General features: G+C 41.5%; 1 protein-coding gene across 4 annotated transcripts in view; it reads left to right on the top strand.

Annotated features, from left to right (window-relative positions):
* The window catches only part of HMGXB3 (HMG-box containing 3), a 43,918-nt gene that overhangs the window by 7,364 nt on the left and 10,245 nt on the right, over nucleotides 1-26,309 (top strand). The window contains exons 4-15 of one of the 4 annotated variants that reach the window (XM_045815240.2): nucleotides 346-843; nucleotides 1,923-2,021; nucleotides 7,406-7,537; nucleotides 9,997-10,068; nucleotides 11,858-12,004; nucleotides 12,101-12,273; nucleotides 13,883-14,058; nucleotides 14,200-14,297; nucleotides 16,758-16,856; nucleotides 18,447-18,596; nucleotides 21,465-21,766; nucleotides 22,278-22,405. In XM_045815240.2, the coding sequence (XP_045671196.1) occupies nucleotides 346-843; nucleotides 1,923-2,021; nucleotides 7,406-7,537; nucleotides 9,997-10,068; nucleotides 11,858-12,004; nucleotides 12,101-12,273; nucleotides 13,883-14,058; nucleotides 14,200-14,297; nucleotides 16,758-16,856; nucleotides 18,447-18,596; nucleotides 21,465-21,766; nucleotides 22,278-22,405 (2,074 nt within the window). Of the gene's footprint in view, nucleotides 1-345; nucleotides 844-1,922; nucleotides 2,022-7,405; nucleotides 7,538-9,996; nucleotides 10,069-11,857; nucleotides 12,274-13,882; nucleotides 14,059-14,199; nucleotides 14,298-16,757; nucleotides 16,857-18,446; nucleotides 18,597-21,464; nucleotides 21,767-22,277; nucleotides 22,406-26,309 lie in introns of all 4 variants that reach the window. The other 3 variants (XM_045815239.2, XM_045815238.2, XM_045815241.2) reach the window with 3 other exon arrangements.

Genomic DNA, 26,309 nt, shown 5'->3' with positions numbered 1-26,309 from the left:
AAGGCCTAAAAATTGGAAAGTATTTGCTCAAGACTGAAGATCTGGGATTCCAGCTCACAGTTTCAAATGCCACGATCAGTGCCCTTTCCAGAGTTTGATCCCTGTTAACTGTCTCTTGTGTGATTGAGCAAGTAAGCTACATGAGCTAAAGCGTGATTCATAGGAGGACGACATTGCTGTTGACAGAGGCTGACCCTCTCGAAGTCTTAGGTCACCAGGGGAGTCTTTATGGTCTCTTTTGCAGAAAACAATCCAAAAAGTGAAAAAAATAATAAATGTATGTGCATATGGTCTCACACCATTTAACTCTGCTTGTCTCCCCCTCCCCCGCTTCCCGGTCCTCAGAACTCCAAGCTCTCTGCACTGACTGCTGTGGTTCCGGACATCCCAGGTTTCCGCAAGATCCTCCCCCGCTCAGATTACATCATCATCCCCAAGAGCAGCCTGCAGGAGGACCGCAACTGCCCTCAGCTAGAGCTTCGTGTGGCCCAGAACCAGATGTCCCCTAAAGGACCATCACTTATGTCCAACACTGCCCCGGAGGCAGTGCCCAGCCATGCAGGCATGGCAGAGCAGTGCCTGGCTGTGGAGGCCCTAGCTGAGGAGGTGGGAGCCCTTGCCCAGCCGGGTGCCGTACAAGAGATTGCCACCCCAGAGATCCTCAGCCAGGATGTGCTCCTGGACGAGGCTTCCCTGGAGGTAGGGGAAAGCCACCAGCCATACCAGACAAGCCTGGTAATTGAAGAGACCTTAGTGAACGGCTCACCAGACCTCCCTGCTGGAAGCCTGGCCATGCCCCACCCTCAGGTTGGGGAGAGCATGTCAGTGGTAACCGTCATGAGGGTAAGTTACTTTGGTACTGATGTCTCTTGCTTTATCTGGAATTACTACAAAGGCAGCTAGCACCATCCAGTGGTAATTAAGAGTGCTGGTGTGGACTTCTAGTGGGACTACTGTTCTCTTGAACCTTTTTCCCTTGGGCTTGCTTACTTTAAAGTTCTCTTCAGATTCTTAGGCACTCTTACCAACTCCTTTTGCCTAGCATAGCGAGGACTTTCTTCACATGAGAATACATGAGGTACCTTAACAGCATTTAAATGATATGGGCTATCCATGAATCAAAGCCAGAATCTCTCAAGCTGTTAGGATTTTATGTTCCCTGAAGATTGTTTCAGCAAACACAGTGGCACCTTGAACTGTTGAGGAGAATTTTCAAATGGTCTTCCTGGGTGCAGAGTGAGTAGGAAAAAGGAAGCTCTCTTCATGGCCAGGTTGATGGAACTTAGAGTTAAGAGGGAAGTCTCTCCAGTGGCATAAGTCCAGCCATGCCCAGTTGAGGGGAAGAGCAGTTTCAGTGATCCCACAGCCTGGTCCCCCTGGAAGGAGGGGAGCTACTACCATGCCCTCTGTTACCCTGGGAAGGGCGGCGGCCTCAGAGTAGGAGTTCTGTTCAGGCCAAGAGGAATGTAGGCTGCCCTGGATGTAGGAGAGTTGGTAGCCCCTTGCAAAGGAATCTGTGGTAGGCCTAAATCCATTTTATTGTTTGTTGCCTGAGGGCTAGTTATGATAATGAAGCATGCCACCTGCCTGTTTAAGGCAGATCAATAGGGTGTTAGAAACACTTGACAGGGTCAGAACGGTTGGGTTCTTCCACTAACCATTATGTGATCTTAGGAGTCCGAAGTCTCTTAGGACCTCAGTTTTCTCAATCCGTAAAATGAGGATGGCAAGTTCTCTATGTTAACAGTTTTCTGAATCTTTTTTTTGTTCTTAATTGAAGTTTTGAGATAATTGTAGATTCATTTCTTTTGGATAAGCACACTGTGGTTATTGGACTTGATCTGTCTTTCAGTGTTGTGGGTGGCCTCGTGTATTCTTCATTCCATCTCAGTAAAACTGCCCTTCTCTCCCTGTGCCCACAGGATTCCAGTGAGAGTAGCTCCGCTACGCCGGCCACGCAGTTCATCATGTTGCCCCTTCCTGCCTACTCAGTCGTGGAGAACCCCACCTCCATCAAACTGGTCAGTGTGTGCGGAGTTGATGGAGAGTAGGGCTTCACAGGAATTCTCTTCCAGATAGTTTTCTAAAAGATTTAATAATGTTAAGACAGTGGGACTGGCAAAGGTCTCAAATTATCTGCTCCAGGTATTCTTTACTGGGGTTAGAGGTGTGGGGGGAGAGTCTGTGAGTGGAGCTCTGCAGGATCCTTGAACTCCTCAAGGTACACACAAACTTTTCTCTTCAAGAGCATTTACCTGGGATAGGTTCAGCGCCTCTTATCAAATTTTCAGAAGCATACGTAATTTAGAAAAATTAAGGGTCATTGATCTGATTCAGTCTTACTATTGTACGGATTACCAAAAAAAAAAAAGCCTAGAGAAGAGAAAGGACTTGTTCTCTTTATGATTTAAAGCCATTGGGCTGCAAAACAAGCCAGAACCAGGACCCTGGTCTTTTGATTCTCAGTTAGTGGTTTTTCCATCACATATTGCAGCATTTGGGCTGAGATTTATCCCTAAATATTTCATGTTTTTTTTGCTATTGTAAATGATAGTTCAGAACTTTTTTTGATACCTGATTGTTCACTAGTAATATATAATAACATAGTTGATTTTTTTGCATACTTAATTTATATTCTGCAGCTTTGTTAGACTCATGTATTCTGGTGGCCTTCTTGTAGTTTCTGTTGCATTTTCTACAAAGATGGTCCTGTTGTCTGTGAATAAAGATAGTTTTATTTCTTCTTTTCTGATTTGGATTCCTTATTTCTTACTACTCTCTGGGACCTCCAGTACAGTACTGACTAGAAATGGTGAGAGCAGATATCTTTGTCTTGTTCCTCATCTTAGGAGGAAAGCATTCAGTCTTTCACCATTAGGTGTAATATTAGCTATAGGTTTTTTGTAGATACACTCTTCAAGTTTAGGAAGTTCTCTTATATTCCTGATTTGCTGGGAGCTTTTAGCAGGAGTGGATTTTGGATTTTGTCAAATGTTTTTCCTAGGTCTGTTGAGATGGTTGTAAGAATTTTCTTTTTTAGTTTGTTAACGTGGTTAATTTCATTGTTTTTCAAATGTTAAACCAATCCTGTATTCTTGGAATAAACCCCACTTGGCAATCGTGTATTATCCTCCTAGTATATTGTTGGATTTGATTTGCTGAAACTTTGCTCATAAATTTTGTGTCTACATTCATGAGGATGTTGTTCTCTAATTTTCTTGTATAGTGTTTGTCTGGTTTTAGTGTCAGGGTAATGTTTACCTAATAGAGTTAGGATATACTTTTCCCTCTTCATTTTTCAGGAAGAGTTTGTGGGGTATTGGTATTATTTCTTTCTTAAATGTTTGGTAATTGCCAGTGAAATCATTCTGGGCCTGGAGATTTCTTTGTGGGAAGATTTTTAATCACAAGTCCAATTTTTTTTTTTTAAGATTTTATTTATTTATTTGACAGGGAGAGAGACAGCCAGCAAGAGAGGAAACACAAGCAGGGGGAGTAGGAGAGGAAGAAGCAGGCTCCCAGCAGAGGAGCCTGATGTGGGGCCCGATCCCAGACTGCTGGGATCACGCCCTGAGCCAAAGGCAGATGCTTAACGACTGAGCCACCCAGGCGCCCCCACAAGTCCAATTTTTAAAATACATATAGGACTATTGAGATTATCTATTTTTGAGTGAGCTTTGGTAGTTTGCCTTTCAGGGAGTTTGTCCATCTCATCTAAGTTGTCAAATTTATTGACATAAAGTTGTCCAAAACATTCCCTTACTCTTTTAAAAAAAAAAACTGTGGTAAAATATGCATAATAAAATTTACCATTTTAACTTTTTAAGTGTACAGTGCAGGGTCATATTAAGTATATTCAGTATTGTGGAGTCATTGCCAATACCTATTTCCAGAAGTTTTAGTCATCCCAGACAGAAACCTTGTGCCCGTTAAGCAATAACTCTCCAGTCTTCCCTCCCCCAGCCCCCAGTAACCCCTATTTTACTTTCTGTCTCTGAATTTGCATATCTTAGGTACATGATATAAATGAAATCACGCCAATATTGTCCTTATGGTCTCATTTTTTCACTTAGCATGTTTTCAGGGTTCACCTATCTTGTACCACGTATCAGAATTTCATTCCTTGGTATGGCTGACTAATACTCCATTATGTATATATCCTACATGTAGTTTATCCATTCATAGACAGTGATGGACAGTTAGTTTTCACCTTTGAGCCATTGTGAATATCGCTGCTATGAACTTTAGTGGATACCTGTCTGTTTGAGTCCCAGATTCCAGTTTTTTGGGGGGTATACCTAGGAATGGAATTGCTGGATCATATGGTAATTCTGTGTTTAAAATTCTGAGGAATGCTTATCCTTTAATATCTGTAGACTATAGTGTTTTTACCTCTCTCATCACTGATAGTAGTGTTTTGGGTCTCCCTTCTGTTTTTCCTGACAAATCTGGCTAGAGGTTATCAATTGTATTGACCTTTGAAGAACCAGCTTTTGGTTTCATTGATTTTCTTTATTATTTTTCTGTGTTGTATTTCACTGATATTTGCCCAGATCTTTATTATCTTTCTTCTGCTTACTTTGGGCTTAATTTATTCTTTTCTAGTCTTAAGATAGAAGCTGAGCTCATTGATTTGAGACCTTTTTTCCTAATATAGCTGCTTAGTGCTATAAATTTCCCTCTAGGCACTACTTTGGTGGCATCTCACAAATTCTGATATGGTATGTTTTTCATTTTGTTAGAATACTTTCTGATTTATTCTTTGACCCATAAGTTATTTAAAAGTACATTATTTGCTTTCCAAATATTTGGGGTTTTCCAGGTATCTTCCTTTTATTGATTTCTAATTTAATTCCTTTATAGTCAGAATTTCGTAGTTTATAAGACTTGAATCCTTCTGAACTTACTGAAACTTATTTTATGGCCCAAAAATATGATTTGTCTTGATAAATGTTCTATGTGCACTTGAAAAGAATGTGTCTTCTGTTGAGAATGTGTCAGGTTAGGTCAAGTTGGTTGATAGTGGTCAACTCTTTTATATCCTGACTGATTTTCTGTTTGCTTGTTCTGCCAGTTATTGAGAGAAGGCATCTACCTGTCACTATAAATAGTATTTATATCTTTTTAAATTTTTATTAGTGTTTGGGTCATGTGTTTTGACTCTGTTATTAAGTATTTAAACATTTAGGATGGTTATGTCTTTTTTTTTTTTTTTAAGATTTTATTTATTTGAGAGAGAATGAGCAGGGGGAGGGGCAAAGGGAGAGGGAGAAGCAGACGCAGGACCCTGAGATCGTGACCTGAGCTGAAGATAGATGCTTAACCATTTGAGCCACCCAGGCGTCACAGGATCGTTGTGTCTTCTTGATGAATTGACCCCTTCGTCATTATGAAATGACCTTCTTTATCTCTGGCAATATTGTCTACTATGAAATTTACTTTGATAATGAGCTTTCTTTTGATTATTGTTATTAGAAAGTAATATCTTTTTCTAGTGTTTTATTTTTAACCTATTTATCTTTGTATTTAAGGTACTTTTTTTGTAGGTGATATATAGTTTGGATCTAAGAGCAAGACTTGACAATCTCTGTTTTTTAACTGCAGTATTTAGGCCATATACATTTAATGTGTAAACGTATAATTAGGTTTAAATCTGTCATTTTACTGTTTGCTTTCTTTTCGTCCTGTTTTATTTTGCTATCTTTTGAATATTTTTTATGAATCCATTTTCTCCCTTACTGGCTTATTAGCTATTAACTTTGTTATAGCTATTGTGGTGGTTTCTTGAGGATTAATAGTGAACATCTTTAACTTACCACAGTCTATCTTCTAAAACCTATGGATAAACAATCTATTTTCAGATGAGAAAGTTGTCATATCTTCAACAGGAACAGCTACTGCAACCTAATTCATGGAGAAATTACAGGTTTCTCCTGAGCCTTTGCTCTCCTGGAAATTGTTATTCTTTCATGATTTAATAAGTGTCAGCCAGACTCTTCCAGAAAGCTTTTATAAATAATACTTAAGAATGAAACATCAGCCTCAAACACTAGCATTTTTTTCCTGAAGTTATTTCTATAAGCTGCTATTTAGGAGTCTTTCCAAGTTCATGGTAATTTATTTATAGAACTGACCTAACTTAAATTTTTACTCTGCTTTCCTTTCTGGTGGTCTTCAGAATGAATATTCTATATGGAGCCACAGCCTGAGCAAAGATGAGAGGTGTTTTATATCCCAGTGATGATAATTTCTCACAAACTATAGAATCTTTTACAGTTTACTAAGTGACATATTTTCTTCTTACCTCCTTTCTCTTTAGGATATAGGAAGGGCAGGTGATTTTACAGAGGAGGAAACCCAGGGCCCAAGAGCTAAAGTCATCCAGTGTGTTAGTGGTAGAGTTGGAACTCAAAGCCTGGTCTCTTTCCCGGGTGCCACATACTTCACGCTCATCCTTGACTTGCTACCACTTTTACAATTTCCCTTCCCCTAGGCGTTCTGGCAGAGGTAGTTTAGGGAGATGTTTGCTTTTTGGCCAGTCTCGGGAAGGTGAGATTAATATCTGAGTAAACACCTGTAAGTGACAGAACAAATCTGACAGGGAAATGTTTTCTTTGTAGCATTAATCGAGACATGGAGCATGGCTAGTTTCTATTTGCAGCTGAAATGTAATAACCTGTTATAATCATTCTGTTCAAAGGGAGATGGAGTCATTGGAGATGGTGAGAGCCAGTAGCTGAATATATCCATATGCAGATAAATTCTGTCAAGTGTCAAAGGACTTGATTTCTTTTGGAATTCCCTCTTTTTTTTTAGTGGCATTGTCCGTTTTTATATCTCTGAACCCAAAGTCTTTGGTTCTCTGATTTTTAACAAGAATGAAGATGAAGCAAATTCTTCGAAGTATTGAGGACTGTAGGGTGCAGCCAAGTGCATGGAAGCAATCTTGGACCAAGAACCAAAGACTTCAGAGTTCTAGGTCTAGGTGTGCCCTGATTCACTATATAGTTTGAAGCAAAGCATTTAACCAATGTGAACTTCAGTAGTTACAGTATCTACTTCACAGCATTGTTCAGAGTGTTAAATGAGATATTGGTAAGGTGTGTTAGCACTATGTGGTACTTGGCTTAATTAGTAGTAATTATTGCTCTCTTTATTCTTCTGATACTTCTCTGTGTAACCTTGGGCAGCTGTCCTTCCTCGTGTGAACCCAGTTTCTCCATTTCTAAAAAAATGAATTAATTGTATCTCAGGACCATTCCAGTTCTGACCTTTTAAAATACTAGGAATTGGCTATCCTTCTGCAAGCTGGCATTTTCCTGGCATTGTTGTGGTTCTAACGGTCATCAGGCTCCAGGAGAGGTTACAGTGTGGTGTTGATTCTGACCCGCTCTTTTCCTTACAGACCACTACATACACCCGCCGGGGCCATGGGACGTGCACCAGCCCAGGTTGCTCCTTTACATACGTCACCAGGCACAAACCACCTAAGTGCCCTACCTGTGGCAACTTCCTAGGAGGGAAGTGGGTCCCAAAGGTAAGGTCCAGTGGTCATTGCTGCTTTGGAAGCCCCACAAAGTGGGCTTCCTGGTCCCCTTTAGAACAGAGGACTTAAAAAATAAATACTCATTTTTTTTTTCTGACTATACAAGTAAGTCCGTTTCATTGTGACTGTTTAAAAAAGAGAATAAAATGTTACCCACAATCTTAAGCCATCCAAAGAAAAACCATTGTTAATATTTTGGTGTATTTTCTTTCAGTCCTTTTTCTGTGAATATACAAGTTCTGTAGCTTTGTAGCTTGCCTTTTTTCCCCCCTAACTTAACATATCATGACAAATACTCTTAAAGACCATTATCTTTAATTGCTTTATAACTTCCCATGAATGACTACACCATGTTGATTTATTCATTTCCTGCTAGGGTTAAATTTTTAACAATCCACCCTCCACATTGACTGCTTAGTTACTCAGATGCATAACTCACCTCTGCTTGCTTTTTAGCTCAAAGTCCTTTCAGTATCCTATAGTTCTGTTAAACGTAGAGGTCCTTATCCTGATATTTAGGTCTTTCATAGTTAAATTTCCAAACATATACCTCTGTCTCTGTTTCTCTCTAAGTAAGTGATGCCTGATAAATAAATGAGCACCAGAGTTATGCCCCTGTGAAATTCAGTTCAACATGTTTTTTGTTACTTGTTTCATGCCGCACTAATAATATAAATCATACATCTTGCCACATTTTTTATATGACTACAAACTAGGGTCAAAAGAATTAGAGTCGTCAAGGATGGGTTATAAAGGAGATGGTCTTGAAGGATCAGTAGAATTTGGGTAGGTAGAAAAGGAAAGAGAGGGCATTGTTTTTGTGAAAATCACTTAGGCTAGGTTTGTGTTTGTTACATGTCTAGCTTAGCATGGTCCAAACTTATCCCACGTAGAGAAAACTTATATAGTGGCGTACCTATTAAGTTCCTTGGCAGTTTCTATAGAACGTCTCTGGAAAATACTGGCATGGTAACTTTTGCCCTCTGGCTGAGTGTTGGGAGTGCAGGGCATCACTAATTCCAGGAGACAGAACAGGTTAATAATTAAGAATACGCTTCTGGAGGCACCTGGCCAGCTCAGTTGGGAGAGCATGAGACTTTGCATCTCAAGGTTGTGAGTTCAAGCCCCACATTGAGTATGTGGAGTTTACATACAGACCTCCACAAACAAACAAACATGGAAGAAAGAAAAAAACATGTACTTGGTCTCTGCACCAGGTTCCTGGCACCAAGGTCCTAAAACCCTAGAAATTTCCTGAGCGATAGAGGAGAGAGGAACATCTTTGACGGGGATAAAAAGTACACTTCTGGAGTCAGCTTTCCTCAGTTTAAACTTCTGCCTCCCGGGGATTTTAGCTGTGAAACCTTGGGCAAGTCACTTTATGTCTGTTCTTTATTTGGTTTATCTTTCATTTGTGAATGGAAATTAGCAATAGTGCCTACCTCAGTACAGTTGGTGGAGGGATCAAATGAGATTATCCCTGTAAAGTGGATGGCACATTCCTAGTATAGATTAATTCCTCAGGGGTCACTGCTGTCACCGTTGGCAGCAATGTAATTGTCTCTATCATTGCTCTTCACACTATCACTTCAAGGGGCAGGAAGGACCCAGTGCTAGTGTATTTCAGGAGATTTTGTTGAGTTTCTTTTGCTTATCATCTCTGTTGTGCTGCTGTGCAGCCATTCGGTTTCCTCCCACCCTAATTATTCTCCCCCAACTGTACTTCCTCAGCTGCAGTAGAGAGATTGAATAGGATAGTCGGGATCCTCCTGGGCCCTTCTTCACAGATGCACAGCAGGTGTGTCAAATGACCTCATTTCTTGTGCTTTTGCATGGAAGAGTTCTGACTGATCCTATGGCCTTGTCTCCTTCAGGTTCTGTTTTTACTTCGGCTTTTTTTTCTTTGTCATTTGTCTATTTTCCCCCTTTGAATGAAATAACTTTTGAGCCATGGTTCTTTTTCTAAGATCAAACTCATGATGTGAAACCAGTTTTTTTTCTTAGTTACTTGTCCCCCATCTTGACTTGCTAAGTCAGATTTTTTTCTCCAAAGGTTTTTATAAGAATTACCACGTAAAGAGTAGATGCTATGATTGCTTAATCTCATAGAATCAGAATAAGTGAGCGTAAGAAAAAAGATAACATTTTAGCATCATTGCACTTCGAATTTTAGAGATAAAAGTGACTTTGGTTTTCAGATAGTTCAAGTCCAAGTCTCTAGCTGAGGAAAAATAGATTCAAGAGAAGTGACTTGTTAAGTTCACATAGCTAATTATGTCAGTGCTTTTCCACTAAATCACAATTCTCGGGTGTTGCTATGCTGTTTAGCTGCAGAATCTTAAGATTTCTGGAGTTCTGATTTTTGAAGCAGCAAGTATAAATAGTTTCTAAAGCTCCAAATGTGTTCATGCCCGTCAGGAAATGACTCACCTTTTCTTGTATTGTTCCAGAGTTTATATTGGCTAAAATTAGCCCAAGAAAGTTTGGCACCGTTCCCAATGAATTGGATGGAACAAAAGATGGTATATAAAGCTCTTCAGCCCAAGGCTCTCTGATAGTGGTAATTGAGGTCTCTGTGAGCGGGCCACTGGTAGTATTTACCTTCCATCTTAAAAGAAAGTGACATCTAAGGGGGCGCCTGGGTGGCACAGCGGTTAAGCGTCTGCCTTCGGCTCAGGGCGTGATCCCGGCGTTATGGGATCGAGCCCCACGTCAGGCTCTTCCGCTATGAGCCTGCTTCTTCCTCTCCCACTCCCCCTGCTTGTGTTCCCTCTCTCGCTGGCTGTCTCTGTCTCTGTCAAATAAAAATAAATAAAATCTTTAAAAAAAAAAAAAAAAAAAGAAAGTGACATCTAAAAAGGGCAGGCTGAGCTAAGGAAATGTGAGCTCACTAGCTAGTTTTTTGCTCTGATTCCTTAAATTGTTCAGTCTCCCTGCAAAGGATTTTTATCTAAAATAACCCACTTAGCGGGCAGTGTTTTGCTCAAAGACTTCATTGCTGGGGTTTAGTTTAACTTGTCTCCTGTTTTCTGCTAACTTTTCCCTCTCCAGCAGCCAGTAGGCTCTGTGCAGTTTACTTGGAATTTTTCTCTATTTACTTATCCTTAATGGATTATTATTGTGTGTTAGAATCTGGGAATGCTTTACTGGAGATTTCTTAAAGGTTATCCATATTGGTTCTTAACCAGGGGCAACGTGCTGCCCAGGTGGCTTTGGAAATGTGCGGGGTTTTGGTAGTCAGTGACTGGGCGGAAATACTGAAATTTAATAACATTAGCCATAGATGCTGATCTTCTGTGATGTACAGGGGAATCCTGCACCATGAATTGGGCCATCCAGAAGGCTGTTGTACTGCTGTTGATGAACACTGAGAGCCTGACTCCTCTTATTTCATGGTGGTGAAATGAGGGTTCTAATGAAGTTTGTCTTAGGTGACATAAGTAATTAGATGTGAAGCACAGCCTAGATGGAACTCAGCTTTTATCCTTGTTTATAGTGCCTTTTGCTAGTCACATGGAATTTAAAAACCTTCTGGAGACCCGTTCTGGAGACAACCACTGTTTTTTAAAAAAATTATATATGTGTATGTATATAAATATAGGTGTATGTGTACAGATGTGTGTATAGATAATAGTATATTTTCACAGCAGTGCTGGTGGAATAAAAGCTGCTGCACCAAGGAATTTTTTAAAAGTAGGTTGATCTGAAATAGCAGCTGAGTAAGTTTGACTATTTTCTAGTAAGTAATATGTATGAGTTAATTTGACCAAGGGAGATGTTTGTGGCATGTGTCTAGGTCAGCCTCAAGATTCACCTGAAAGAATCTGGGACAAAAGAGTTTTCCCCAGTAGAATTGGAAGCTTTGAATCTCTCCGTGTGAGATTTGAGCACATTGGGATTAACCGAATCTCATAAAGGGATCACCAAGACAAACAGTCTAGGACTTCTAGGCCCAGTATGTCAATATGTCCGCTTCTTTCTAGACATAGAGAAGCATTGAACAAAGGTCAGGCCCAAAATGCCAACGTTTGTTTGCTGAAACTTAAAGAAGCTATCAATGAGAGATTTGTTAGGAGAACAGCTTTATCCTAACGGGGGTGTTGAATACTGTAGTGAAAGGGACCTAAAGTCAGAAGACTTAGATTCAGGCCAGTTTTGTACTTGGGCCTTTAAGTTAGCCTGTCCCTTTCCTGGGTCTCCATCTCCTGATCTGTTACATTGTTGTCGTGAGGATCGAGTAAGAGAATACTTGTGATGTGTTGTCTGCTGTAAAATGCTGTATGAATACAGGCATTCTTATTTTTTTCCTAGGAAAAGCCAGCCAAAGTCAAGGTGGAATTGGCTCCCGGTATCTCCTCCAAAGGCTCGGTGGTTAAAAGAAATCAGCAGCCTGTCAACACTGAGCAAAACTCCCCTAAGGAAAATGTCTCCAAACTGACTTTGGAGAACTCGGAAGCTGTAAGCCAGCTCCTAAGTATGGCTCCTCCAAGAGAAGTGGGTGAGGAGAATGAGTGGGAGGAAGTGATCATCTCAGATGCCCATGTTTTGGTCAAGGAAGCTCCTGGGAATCGTACAGCAGCCACGAAGATGCCGGTGGTCAAGAGTGGTGTGCAGCCTGAGGTCTCTCTGGGGACAACTGAGAATCACAGTCCTGGACCAGACATACCACCACCAGCTGAGAGGACCAGCACCTCCAGTCCTCTCCCTGCTCCTAAGAAGCCCACAGGGTAAATTAATGTGCTCGTATATTATAAGATTGTATTTAGAATAGCATGTTGGGAAATGCTCCTTGTTTTATGCTATGTCCTTATAGCGTTCCTGAGAGGGAGGAGGTCCCAATTAATGGTTCCTATTTTAGAGATACAGAAACCAGGGCCTAGAGCCACGGAATGAATGATTTGCCTTGCCCTCTTACACTCTGCTATCTATGCGTTGCTGTTACGCTCCTGTACATCTCTTCTTGTCATTTTCTCTGAAGCAGTTATTAGCTGCTGGTACAGGCTGAGGGCAATGTTACAAACTAGTATCCAATCCTGGATACAAGATTTGGAAAGAAAGGCCTTATTAAGCCATCTTATAGAGTGATTCCTGTCCTGGTGGTCAGAGAATTCAGTTCTGGTTGTGATCTGTCCCTTACTCCTGTTTGACCTCGGGCATTGTCCCTTCATGCCCGTTCTCTCCTCTGAAGAATCTTGAGTTGGGTATTGAAAAAAATCTAAAATTTAATGGCTGACCTTAACAGACTGAAAAAGATATGGGCTATTTTTCCTCCCCCTTCCCTCCTTAAAGGCCTGACTGGATTTTTGATATGGCCCCTTCCCAGGGGCTGTTGTGGTCTTATGACTAACGGCCCTTATTTGCCTTATTTGTTGATATTGGTGGTTCTCAACAGGGAACACTTTTGCCCCCAGGGGACGTTGAGGCAATGCTTGGAGACTTTTGGGTATGTGACAGCTGTGGGGGAGGAGGTGCTGCAGGCGTCTAGTGGGCAGGGGCCAGATGTGCGGCTAAACGCCCTACAGTGCACAGGACAGGCCCTGACAGACATAGAATTAGCCAGCCCACTATGTCAGTAGTGCCAGGGCTTAGAAATTCTGGTGTATATTATTTGATTTAAAACGTTTTATTATTGAATAGGAAATATATTCACAGGGTTCAAACTCAAGAGATATAAACTGAAACAGATCTCTCTTCTAGCCCATCCTCCACTCATCCATTTCCATTTTCCACGCAGTCCGTATTCCCACCTTCCTGTGTTTCTAGTCATAATTTTATACACATACTACTTACATGTATATGTATAGATGTGTATGTGTGTATTTATTTTTTTCCTACCTTTTTTACATAAATGGTAGCATAACTTATATACTTCTACATCTTGTCTGTTTTTATTTAACAGTATACTTTGGGGTGGTTCTGTGTTCTTAGAAAATGGAGCCATGCAGTTTAGACCTTTTGTTTTGGGCAAGTGAGTCACTTGGCAAATGTGTATTGAGGCCTTCTGTGATGTAGACTTGTGCTCAGCACCAGAGCTCCAGAGAAAATGTGGCTTTTGTTCTGCACGGTCGCTCAGCTGCCCTCATGTGGGAGACTGTGATAGACTTTAAATACTGATTAGAAGCAGATCAGATAGTATAATTACAATAGCTGTTGGTATTCTGCATTGTGGGCACTGTTTTGTGCTTTTTTATCTTCATAGTGACCCCATGAAATATCTGTCTAAAGCCTGACAGTTGACTACACTCTCCCTCTACTACAATGCTATTTGGAGATTGTACTTTTGTTTTCTTCCCCTTGGGTCTGGAATTTTTAGATTTGCCTTCTTGTTTTTTTCAGAGTTGACCTGCTCACCCCTGGGGCCAGAGCCCCAGAGCTTAAAGGCAAAGCTCGGGGCAAGCCCTCGTTACTGGCTGCAGCAAGACCCATGAGAGCAATTCTCCCAGCCCCGTCTAACGTGGGCCGAGGCAGCAACGTGGGACTGCCCAGGGCCAGGCAGGCCTTTCCCCTGAGTGGTAAGGGCTGGGACAAACCTCAGAGTGGGGAGCTGTCCAGTGGGAAGGGGACAGGAGTGGGAGCTGCTGAGAATGGAGATGAGAGACTTAGGGAGACTCTGAATGCACTTAAGTCACCAGTTTGGCTCCTGATTGTCTCAGATAAAACCCCCTCTGTGAGAACTTGTGGCCTGAAGCCAAGCACGCTGAAGCAGCTGGGCCAGCCGATCCAACAGCCATCTAACACCAGTGAGGTGAAGGTAAGACCCATTCTCCAGAGGTGGGGCTTTCTGGGCGGCCTGCTGCTCTGAGAACAGGACTTCTATTTAGTGTCTCCCCCATAGGCAAAAAGCCTGTTCTTATACTTGGTAGATCTTTGGAATGAGGTTGAGCATGAATGAGTTATTTAATTTTAGTTACATTTCTTTTCTTGTTATAAAATAAATGCATGTTTTTAAACTTTTAATTTCAGAAATAATTTTGAGGGGTGCTTGGGTGGCTCAGTCGGTTAAGCAGGCTCAGGTCATGATCCTGGGGTCTTGGGATCGAGCCCTGCGTCGGGCTACCTGCTCAGTGGGGAGCCTGTTTCTCCCTCTCTGTCTGCCGCCCCCCACTTGTTCTCTCCCTCTCTTTCTCAAATAAATAAAATCTTTAAAAAAAAGTTTTCTGAAACTTAAGAAACAAATTGCATTGCAAGAGTAAAGGTGCTACAAAGAGCACCCGTGTACTTTTTAGCCATAGTCACTTATTGTTATCGCCCATTTTGCTTTGTCATTTGTGCTCCTGTGTGCTTCTAACATACAGGTGACTTAAGGGGAAGTTACATGTCCTTTAGCTTCTTAATACTTCAGTGTGTATGTCCTAAGAATAAGGATATTCTGATACTGACACATTGGTAAAATACTTCGGTCTGTCATTTGCATTCCCATTTCATCAGTTTTACCCAGTTATGTCCTTTGTAGCATTTTCCACTCTGGTACAGGATTCAGTCGAGGATTAGATAATTGCATGTAATTGTCTTGTTTCTTTAGCCTCTTTTGAAAAAACGAATGCACGGCTGTTGTAGAAAATTCAGGTAAGGCAGAAAGAAAATAAGTCCTTTGTAATCCTGCCACCCAGAACTAACTACTAATGGCAGTCTGCACCCATTCAGCCTTTGAGTCCTTTCCTATGTTTGTGTGTGTTTTTTAGTATGGTTTTTTTAAAACTAAAAAACATGGCTCTTACTCCACATTCTGGTTTGTAGCCAGTATAATCCATTCAACTTAATGATTGCCAAAAAGTCAGTGTATTCAGGCACACTTAGTCTTAGTTTTTTTGTTTTGTTTTGTTTGTTTGTTTTTTTCTATATGTGACTAGAATAGTTATGATCAAAATTTCCTATATCACCATTTTTTACTAGAAATCTTTTTGGGTCGTGACCCTCAATAACACATTTTTATATCACAGCCCAGTAAACTCACCCATACCTGTATACATAAGAAGTATAAGGAAGCTATCTATGTCTTTATTATATGCAGTCATTTTGCTCTTTTCCATTTTGCAAAATGCTGGTTTCAGCTCATTAATTTTATGACCCCTCAGTGGATTATGACCTGTAGTTTGAAAACCCTATTAGACCAAATTGAAATAGGAAAATCAGGCTGGCTTCTCCCTTACTGTATATTCTACCAGGCAATTTCCCTTGCTCCAGATGTGCCCCCAAAAGAGTATCATCTGGCTTTTACTTTGAAGGCTGATCTGTTTGTCACCCAGATGTGGTGTTAGCACTGGGTGTGTGTGTAATTTCTGGGTATAGAAGGCTGGTGATTTAGTCAGCTTCCACTGCTTTGTAGACTTCCAGCCCTGAGATTCCCTTTACTCGTGTAAACTCCCCGTCTTCTGGGTAAATAGCTTCCTTTGGACTGGCAACATTGGGTGTTATGTGTTACCAGCTATAGTCCTTTTGCTAGTCGTAAGCCAGTTAAGTTACATGAAATTGTATATTTTAAATATCAACTTAAATTCAGTATTATAGAATAATTACTTTTAGAATGATATCTTCTTCATCTTCAGTTGTATAAGTAATATTTACATTCTGTATAGAACATTGGAAAATTTCTTTTTTTTTTTTTTTAAAGATTTTATTTATTTGAGAGAGCGCGCATGAGAGAGCACAGAAGGGGGAGCAGCAGAGGGAGAGGGAGAAGCAGACTTCCCACTGAGCAGGGAGCCTGTGTGGAGCTCGATCTCAGGACCCTGAGATCATGACCTGAGCAGAAGGCTGATGCTTAACTACTGACTGAGCCACCCAGGTGCCCTGAACATTGGAAAATTTCATAGATGGTGGTAAAAGGGGAAACAGTCATGATCTTCCTCTCATCCTGTGGCATTTTAGTGTGAACAGTCTCTCAGACTTCCTTCTGTGCCAGAATTATTCAACCACATATTTGTGTAACTATCGTAAGCTTTTCTGACTTGGTATTAGTTGTCCATCTGATTCACAGTGTTTCTAATGTGCAGTGTTAGAAGCTGCGCAGAAGAATGTGGCAACCGTGGACTTGGAAGTGACATTCAATCTTTGGTGGGCTGGTGATGCTGACTGGCATCCTAGAGGGCTCACATGAGCACAGCTCTAAACATTCCCTGGGACACTATTTTCTCAAGCCGTTTTAGGACACAGGACCTCAGCAGTTTGAGGTTTTATATTAAAACACTAAATCGCTTGTTCTGATCCACAGCTACCAAATGGCCCGGCCAGTAGGACATCTCAGGTGAAAGTTGTAGAGGTCAAGCCTGATATGTTTCCTCCATACAAGTACAGCTGCACGGTAACGCTGGTAAGTGTAGCCAGGTGATGGGTTGACATGGAGGTGGTTTTGGTTTTCTGGCGGAGGATGAGTATAAGTCTGAGGGAGGTGGGGAGTGGTAGTTTGGAGTGACAGTAGGGTCAGGGGTAGATCATTGGTTCTGAAGAGGCCATCACTGATACAAATGACAGCTGCTGGGTGAATCAGCTAGGTTTTTCCTGGGGGAGATCCATAGAGCGTAGGCCAGCTGAGACCTGGATATTTCTTAGAGAGTAATTGGAGATGAGAATCTAGTCCAGCTTTAGCATTCAGCAGTTTTTGCACCTTTTTGCCTCAGAAGTGCTTTCTACAGATTAGCTTGAGAAAGTTCTATTTTTCCTCCTTTAAACAGTCACATTCAGTACTGTTATCTGAAAGCATTTGAGAAGTACTTTGGTAAAGCAACTTTGTTTCACTTGGCATTTCCTACCAAGGTTTTCCCTTCCCAACCCATCTTTTATTTTTAACACACATATATTATCCCAGTAAACAAATGTATGACTCTGGGGGTCATTCTTTCGTAGGGTAAGCCACATGGAGCAGTGGAATAAACACTGGAAGGACTTAGTCCAGAAGTGTTCTGGCTGTGCTGCCAGCATGCCACATGACCTTGGGCAAGGCTCTTTGCTTCTCTGGTCCTTAGTTTTCACTCTATAAAAGTGCTTCATCATTTTGGATATCATGTTGAGGCTTTTCTTGCTCTTAATATTCTTTAATTTTCTGGATCCTTAAGGTGTCAGTTAGCCACGTACCTTTTGGCAGGTTCTCTGGTTGAGCTGAGTAAGATACACAGATTTTGAGAGAACAGCTAGATTTTTGAAAATTCTAAACTGACAAAGGCAAACATGCGCAGAACCGTTCATTTATTGAAAAAATATTTCCTGAGCACCTGTCCTGGCCAGGCCCTGTGCTGGGGTTTCCGTAGTAACAAGACAGCATAGTATGGTGGATTAGTGTATAGTCTGGCCTGATCCTTAAGGAGACTATCTCCTTTATCCTGGGTATCTGTTCAGTTTTCTTTCCCCAGAGACCTAATTACTATTCCCTTCTCCATGCCATCTGTACCTTCACTTCCCGGTCCCTTTGGCTACAGGAAGCCACTAGGGTTACCATCTGGGGGAACTTTCAGGACCTTTCCTTTTGGCTGATTAGATAGCAGCTTGTCATAGGAGCCTAGATGCCAGAGATTTGAGCTCAGGTAGTGCAGAGGTCATGATTGTCTTCAGGCACGGTGTGGACTCTGCAGTTCACCACAGTGTCCAGCACTCTGTTAGAGAAGGCCTGCTTCACTCTGCCGGTGGCCTGGACCCTGATGACATTTGAATTTCTGACCCTTAAGAGATCACTCACTTGTTTCACAGATGGGGAGGAGGGGCTTGCCAAAGTTACACAGGCTGTAGTAAGTTGAAAGGGGATAACTGCAGAAAAAGGATCTTGTTTCAGGGCTCTTTGGTAGTTAGTCTGCATCTACTTTTGCAGTTGTCACTCTCTTCTCTGATTGACTGATAGCTGGTCATCCTGGTTTTTAATTCTTCCCAGGTGTAACTTTTGTAGAATTGAAAATTGGTCTTACTTTTTTAGGATTTGGGCCTGGCTACTTCAAGAGGCCGGGGAAAGTGCAAGAATCCCTCTTGTAACTACGTCTACACCAACAGGCATAAACCTCGGATTTGTCCCAGCTGTGGTTTTAACCTTGCCAAAGACCGAACTGAGAAAACCACCAAGGCTCTCGTGAGTTCCTTCCCTAAACACATCCCCTTGCCTTGTGTGAGCTCTGTTAGTGCACCTGTTTTAGTAGAAATAAAATGATTTCTTAGTACATGATAGTAGTTAGAACACCAGAATTGGAACCAGTTGTTAAGTTCAGAACCTAGCCGCCTTCTCTCTGGGCTTCTTTTCTTCATTATTAAGTTGAGAAGGTTGGCTAGGTACCTTAATCTCTGAGATCCTTCTAGCCCAGTGGACCAAGAGTTCATTCCCCAAGGAGAATGGGAACTCAGGCTTTAAAGAGAATTTTGGAGAAGAGAGGGATGGAAGGGTTACATTCTTTTAGATCTGAGACCTGGTGGAGGACCTGTAAATAGTGTCTTGGTAAACAGAGAATGCCAACCCTTAGACTTTGTAGATTAGATCACTGCTTCTCAGGTTCCTTGCAGAGCTTTTGGCTCAACACAAAGCTTTACTTCTAGCAGTCTTGGCAAATCTCTCTGAAGTTGGACCAAGCTGTTTAGATAGTAAAACACATTCCACTTGGCTCCTTAGGGCTCATTTTTATTTATCAGAACCAGGAAAAATGGGTATCTTCAGAGGTCCTGTGAATTTCTTTAAGCAGGAAGATACAGCACGTGAGGCAGGAGATAGAATGATTAGGATGAGGGTAAGAAGACAGATCTCCCTGATCTGCCTTGGGGGAAGAGAGGCTGGCATCCAGAACAGATCAGGATCCAAGGTGGAGCCTGGCCACTCCAGATCTGAGCTGAACTTTGCAAGGTGGGCACGCTTGGATGGAAGGGGAAGGCATTCCATACTCAAGGATAAGCAATGGCAAAAGCGAAGAGCTAGAGAAGTTGTTCCAGTCACTTAAAAGAGAAGGATATGTACTGAGGAGTACAGAAAATAAGGGACGAAAGGCACATTGGGGCCGTATTGTGGAAGATCTTTAATGCTAAACCCGGCAATTTGTTTTTTTAGGCTGTAGGGTCACATTGAGGCCCATGTTTTAATGTGCTACTCTTCACTTAGGGTTGACCACATTCTGTCTTGACTCCCTCTTAGCTCCTGGTGACACCATAATCTCTTTTAGGGCAGGTGTATCTATTTCCTCATACCTTCTGACCCTGGAGTGTAGATACTCAATGTGTTGATTAGTGATTGTAGAACGGAATTGAGTTCTGTATAGATGGAGGCTCTGAACATTCCTTTCTCCTCTTCGATTATAGCTGTTGGTATGGTTTGCAGTATGGAAATGGATATTGGTTCCTAGATTTAGAATAATGAGGTGACCTAATTTTCCGGGTCGGACAAGAATGGTCTAGGGACTTCTAGCCAATTGATTTCAAATCCTACTCTTTGAAATTTATATTTATGTTCTTCTGTCTTTAGCTGATAGCTGCCTACCCTTGGGACCCTTACCTTCTGACATCCTGCCACCTTTCAACTTCCTTAATTTTAGAGAAATAAAATATAATTACTGGTTTTCATAAACTAAAACACTGGTCAGAGACCCAGGGGACCTTTGTGTGTAGTGCTCTTTGGAGCCCCCTGGTGGCCATATATTTCCCATGCAGTTTGTCCTCGGTGGCTATAATTAAGACTATAACATCTTTGGGCAGGAATGGTCTTCATTCCTTTCCATATTTCATTTGTGGCTCAGCGCAAAAGGATATAGTATTCCTGCCAGCTCTTCTTCCAGTCCTTGGTTCAACATAGTCATGACTGAGAATACACTATCTCCCAGGGCAACTCCTAGTGTCAGTCAGCTCTCTGCAGCCATTCATTCTTTCTTTAAGCAAGCATACATTGAATACCTACTATAGATCAAGTCTCTGGAGATACAAAAATAAATAGGACATGGTCTCTTCCCTTGAGGAGCTCAAGTCTAGTGGGGGAGAAAGATAGGTAGCCAAAGTTATAGATAATGAGACAAGAGTTGTCGTAGGTATGCAGAGTTACTAAAAGTTCCTAAAAGTTACTAAAACTTCTTCTTATTAAGCAGTTAACTTCTGCAAAGCAGCATGTAATATGTCCAGCAAATATGAATTAGCATTTTTGTGTGCCCTTATACTGGTATTGGGAATCTGTAAGTAAGCAGGGACCTTATACTCACCAAAGATGGGGGACAGTCTCACCAATTGTGAGTCTGATTTCTGCAGTAAAAGAATGGCCTCTGGTAGCATGAGGGAAGGAGTGATTCCTGCTGCGTTTGTACAGGGGATTAGGAAGAAACCTTCATTGAAAAGGACCTGTTTTTAATGAGCATTTCGGAACTTTGTTCCTGAAAGCCTCTGGTGTCTAAGATAGTTCGCTTGTACCCAGAAGATGAAAGTGTTAAAGAGAAATGCTTAAAGCAGTACAGGTAGTTGTTTACATATCAGAACTACCATTCCTAGAGCTTTCATTGCATCCCCAGTACTGTGCTAAGTGCTTTACTTGCAATATTTTATTGATTCTGTATAACAGCTCTAGGAGATCACTAGTATTTCATCCTTCATTTCATAGGTAAGGGAACTGAGGCTCAGAAAGATGAGTAAATTGCTTTGGTTCACACATGTATAGCTGTTACATGGCGTGTCCAGAATTGAGACCTGGGTCTTTTATTCTCCAAACCCCTTCCCTGGTGAATGGAAGCAGACTCTTGAAACTATTACCAAGCAGTGTGTATCACCCTCTCGTTTCACTGAGAGGGAACCCACCAGAGAGAGAAAGCATCTGCCTTGAGTCACACAGAGAGTTACTCACTGAGCTGGTTCAAAGCCTCGGTTTCCCCGCCTCCACCATGACTGGGCCCATCCCTTTGTCACTTGCAGCCTCTCCGTGTTTTAGCCCGAGGTTGGTGGTACCCTGCACGCTGGCTGATCCTTTAGTCCGCTCTCTTCCCAGGAGGTCAGCTCACCCCTCCCGGATGTGCTGAGTGCCACAGAGCCGCTGAGCCTGGCGCAGAGGGAGATCCAGCGCCAGTCCACGCTGCAGCTGCTGCGCAAAGTCCTGCAGATTCCTGAGAACGAGTCAGAGCTGGCCGAGGTCTTCGCCCTGATTCATGAACTCAACAGCTCTCGACTCATCCTGTCCAACGTGAGTGAAGAGACAGTCACCATCGAGCAGACCTCTTGGTCGAATTATTATGAGTCTCCGTCCACGCAGTGCCTACTCTGTAGCAGCCCATTATTCAAAGGGGGACAAAAGTAAGCACCCCTTTCAGATTTACCCTGTCCCCAGCTGCCCTGTCTTCCTCGGCCTGTATTGCCCCTTTCTTCAGATAGCCGTAAAGCTATAGCCTTTGAAGGTGTTTCTCTGCTTCTCTTAAGTTTCCTTTGCTTTTGAATTGCTAAAGTAAAATAATAATAATTAGTAATCATCTATTAATTCCATTGAAAAATGCCTGAAAGTTAATGTCACCACATTAGGATTTTATTTACATCTGGACTGCCCAGCATAATGCTTATATTTGGGAGGTCAGGAGGATTGGTTAAATTGGGTAGTAAATTCAGAGTTACATTAATTTTAGGGGTGATTCCACAGACCTCATTCCAACAGAGTGGGAGCACCCACCTAGAAAACCCTGGAACACAGGCTCCAGCACCTTCATTTGCCTGCTTCATTAGCCTTGAGAATTTCGCCAATGATCACTAAGCCCTAGAACTGCATTAAGTTGATTTCCCTTCTGTTTTTCTGTTGGTGATGTTTTGGTACTAGCTCCCTGGCTGGGCCCCAGGAATGCTGGCTGCTGACAGCCAGTCGGCTGCAGGTGGTGACTGCCCAGGTGAAGATGTGTCTGAATCCTCATTGTCTGGCCCTGCACAGTTTCATGGACATCTATACAGGTGGGTATCAACGTTTCTTCCCTAAGACGGCCCCAAAGTGGCTTGGGAACAGCCTGTGTGGGTCGGACCTCTACTCCTTTGAACACTGGACCTTCTCTCAGATGGGGCTTCTGAGAAAGAGGCAGTTTTTCCTCCTGGATGTCTCAGCCCCAGATTATGTTTAATCTCTCAAGTGTTAGGACTCATATCTGGGATCTTTAAACAAAGTTCATAACAGATCCTCACTGTGGAAAAATGGGACATGCTGACAAGTATAAAGAAGAAACTAAAATCTGTAGTAATCGTGCTGCCATGAGATGAACACTTAACGTTATGCTCTTTAATCTTTCAGATGTGTTACTCATCCATACAGAACATAAGGAAGTACAAGATTTATGGGTTTATAGTTTTTCTTTCAACAAAAGTGGGATTGTGCTGGGTGTTATTTTGGAATGTTCTTTTTAAGTCTAGCCACGTATCTGGGCATCTTCTTGTGCCAGCAAGTGGAGAAATGCAATGACCGTTTCTAAGGGGTGCATGTGACTCCATTTTAGAATCCTCTTTGTAATTAACTCATGGTATGCAGGCCTGAATTATTTCCTTTGGGCGCATGCTCCACATGGAATTGCTGCGTGTTCACCCATTCCCCCTATACATTGATCAGCGTCAGACACTGAGCATTCACCATGTGCCAGCGGTGTCCGAATTTGGATCTTGAATTTCCTATGTAGGGTTGAGTGCTGAAGATTAAGAGTATTTGTTATTCTCTTTGTCTTCAGAACGTTATGGTGCCTTGTTTTGAATTCATGCTCTTAATGTCTTATATTGCCCAGTTGAGTTTGTTCTGTTTTATGCTCTTGCCAGCAGTTAGTGAGAACTCCATTTCCCTGCAGTCTGTCTAGGCCAGTAGTACCTAGGATTATATATGTATATTTTAAATTTTAGCTTTATTCTGAAATTTACATATGGCAAAATTTGCTTTGTTGTTTGACAGTTAACGTGAGTTTTGACAAATGCACCGAGATGTGTTAACTGCCACTGCAGTCAGTAGAACAGTTCCAGTGCCCAGAAGCTTTCTCCTGTACTGTGCCTTTGTAATCAGACCCACCCCACACCACTAGCCTCTAGCAACCATTTGATAATGTTCTTCATTCCCATAACTCCATCTTTCTGGGGTGTCACTTATCATAGTATGTAGCATTTTAAAAAATTATTTTAAAAAATCACAAATGTTTTACAAATTTAAGTATGGTTGATACACAGTGTATGCAGCATTTAAAGTGAGTCTGGCTTCTTTCATTAAACATCATGCCTTTGAAAGTCCTCCGTGTTGGGGGCACCTGAGTGGCTCAGTTGGTTGAGCATCCAACTCGGTTTCGGCTCAGGTCTCGATCGGGGTCCTGGGATCAGACCCCACGTCAGGCTCCATGTTCAGCGTGGAGTCTTGCTTGGGTTCTGCCTCTTTCTCTCTGCATCTCATCCCACTCACATGCACTCTCTGTCTCTCTCAAAAAAAAAAAGTGTCATCCATATTGTTGCATGTATCAGTAGTTCCTTTTTCGTGTTGAGTAGTTTTCCAGTGTGTAGAATACCACAATTTGCTTCTCTGTTCCCTTGTTGAAGGACGTATGTGTTGTTACCAGGTTTTGACACTTAGGAATGGAGCTGCTGTAAATATTCACATACAGGCTTGTGTGTGGACACAAATTTTCATTTCTCTTGGGTGAATACCGAAGGGTCAAATTGCTGGGCTATATGTGAAGTGTAGATTTAATTTTTTTTTTTAAAGAAATTGCCAAACTGTTCACCTAAATGTTTGTACCATTTTGCATTACCTCCAGCAGTGAGTGAGAGTTCTGGTTTGCTCTGTTGGTGAGTACTTGGTACTGTCTGTTTTTTTGGTGCTTGTTTTTCTTAGCCATTCTGATGGTTTTATGAAGTGGTACCTTATTGTGGTTCCGATTTGTATTTCCTTGATGACTAATGATACTGAGCATCATTTCATGGGTTTATTTGCCACCCATGTGTCCTTTGGTGAAGTATCTATTCCATCTTTGGCCTGTTGAATTGGATTATTTGTTTTCTTACTGTTGAATTTTGAGGATTTTTTTGGAGAATATATTCTGGATCCATAAGTCCTTTGTGAGATAAATGATTTACAGGTGTTTTCTTATGGTCTCTGACTTGACTTTTCATTCTCTCAACGGGATCTTCCACAGAGCAGAGAGGTTCTTAATCATGACAAAGACCTATTCATCAGTTGTTTCTTTAGGGATTATGCTTTTGGTGGTCTAAGGTCTGTCTACCTAGGTGAAGATCATAAATATTTTTCTATGTTTTTTTCTAGTTTTATGATTTTATGGCTTACATTTTAGGTCTGTGATTCATTTGAATTAATTGTTATATGAAGTGGGAGGCCCAGATTGAGTTCTTTTCTTCTTTTGCATGTGGACATCAAGTTGTACCACCATTTGTTGAAAGGTAGTCTTTTCTCCATTGAATTGTTTTGGCTCCTTTGTTGAAGAACAGTTGATCATATGTGTGGGTCTATTTCTGTGGTCTGTGCCGTCCCATTGGTTTATATTGTCTATTCTTTTGCCAGTACCTCACTGGTCTTGATTACTACAGCCCGGATAGTAGGTCTTGCAATCAGTGTGAGTCCTCCAACCTTGTTCTTCCTGAATTATTGTTTCCTGAATTGTTTTGGCTCTTTTAGTTCCTTTCCATTTCCAGATAAATTTTAAAATCAGCTTCTCAGTATCTGCAGAATCCTGTTAGAATTTTAATTGGGATTATGTTGAATCTATAGACCAGTCTGTGAAAGCTGACATGCTTGGAAATACTGAGTCTTCTCATCCCTAAACCTGTCCATCTTTCCATTTTATTAGGGCTGCTTTTATTTCTTTCATCAGTGTTTTGTAGTTTTCAGCATACAGATCTTGCACATATTTTGTTAGATTTATACCTAAGTTATTTCGTTCTGCTCAGTGCTAAATGATGTGGTTCAGTTTCTAACTGTTCAGTGTTAGTGTAGAAACACGATTGAGTAGACAAAACCCAGCCTACTGAATTTTTATCCAGTGACCAGGCTAAACTCACCAGCTTAAGGAACTTTTTGTAGATCAGTATCATAATTTTTAAAGTCTGCCAATTTGGTAGGTAAAAACTAGTGTATCATTTCTTAATTTGTTGCATTTCTTTGATTACTAGGAGGACTGTATGTTTTTTGTTTTTTTTTAATCTCCTCTGTGAATTTTGTGAACATTTCCATTCTTCTTTGGAGTATTGACCTAGTTCTTCCCCAGTTTATCAATTGTCTTTAATTTGTGATTTTTTTTCTGGACAAAAAGGTTTTTATTTGTCTTTTGGGGCGGGGGTTTGCTTGCATTTTGTTTTTGTCCTAATGTTTATGTAATCAGATTTAGTCTTTTCCTTTATGGTTTCAGCATTTGGTATCATGCTCAGAAAGGCCTTCCCCACTCCTCTGTAGTCTTCTTTCATGGGAGCACATATTCCAGAACTTGATTTTGTGCAAATTTGTGCATTATACTTTGTGCAAATACAAAATCGCCCTCTTTTATTTGTCTTAAATTGACTGCATTTAAATCCCTCTGAGTCTTTTATCTTGGGATTTGGTTAGGGGTGATTTTATAGCTATTGTTATATCCGCTGCACATCCCTGGGCTAGCGGGTGCTCCTGGCCTTTACCCACGGTGTAGTTGTTGAGAAGTAGAGGAAGAGTGGGCCCTGGTGGTCATGAGGGCTGAGCTGGGTGGTACAGAGGTTTTTGTTTTTTCTTTTTTTCTTTTTTTTTTTTAAAGATTTTATTTATTTATTTGACAGAGACAGCCAGCGAGAGAGGGAACAGAAGCAGGGGGAGTGGGAGAGGAAGAAGCAGGCCCCCAGCGGAGGAGCCTGATGTGGG

The sequence above is a fragment of the Ursus americanus genome, chromosome 15 (assembly GCF_024610735.1).
Source record: "Ursus americanus isolate L20-20 chromosome 15, mUrsAme1.1.p, whole genome shotgun sequence".
Classification (NCBI taxonomy): domain Eukaryota; kingdom Metazoa; phylum Chordata; class Mammalia; order Carnivora; family Ursidae; genus Ursus; species Ursus americanus.
This window is presented reverse-complemented; position numbering and strand designations above follow the sequence as displayed.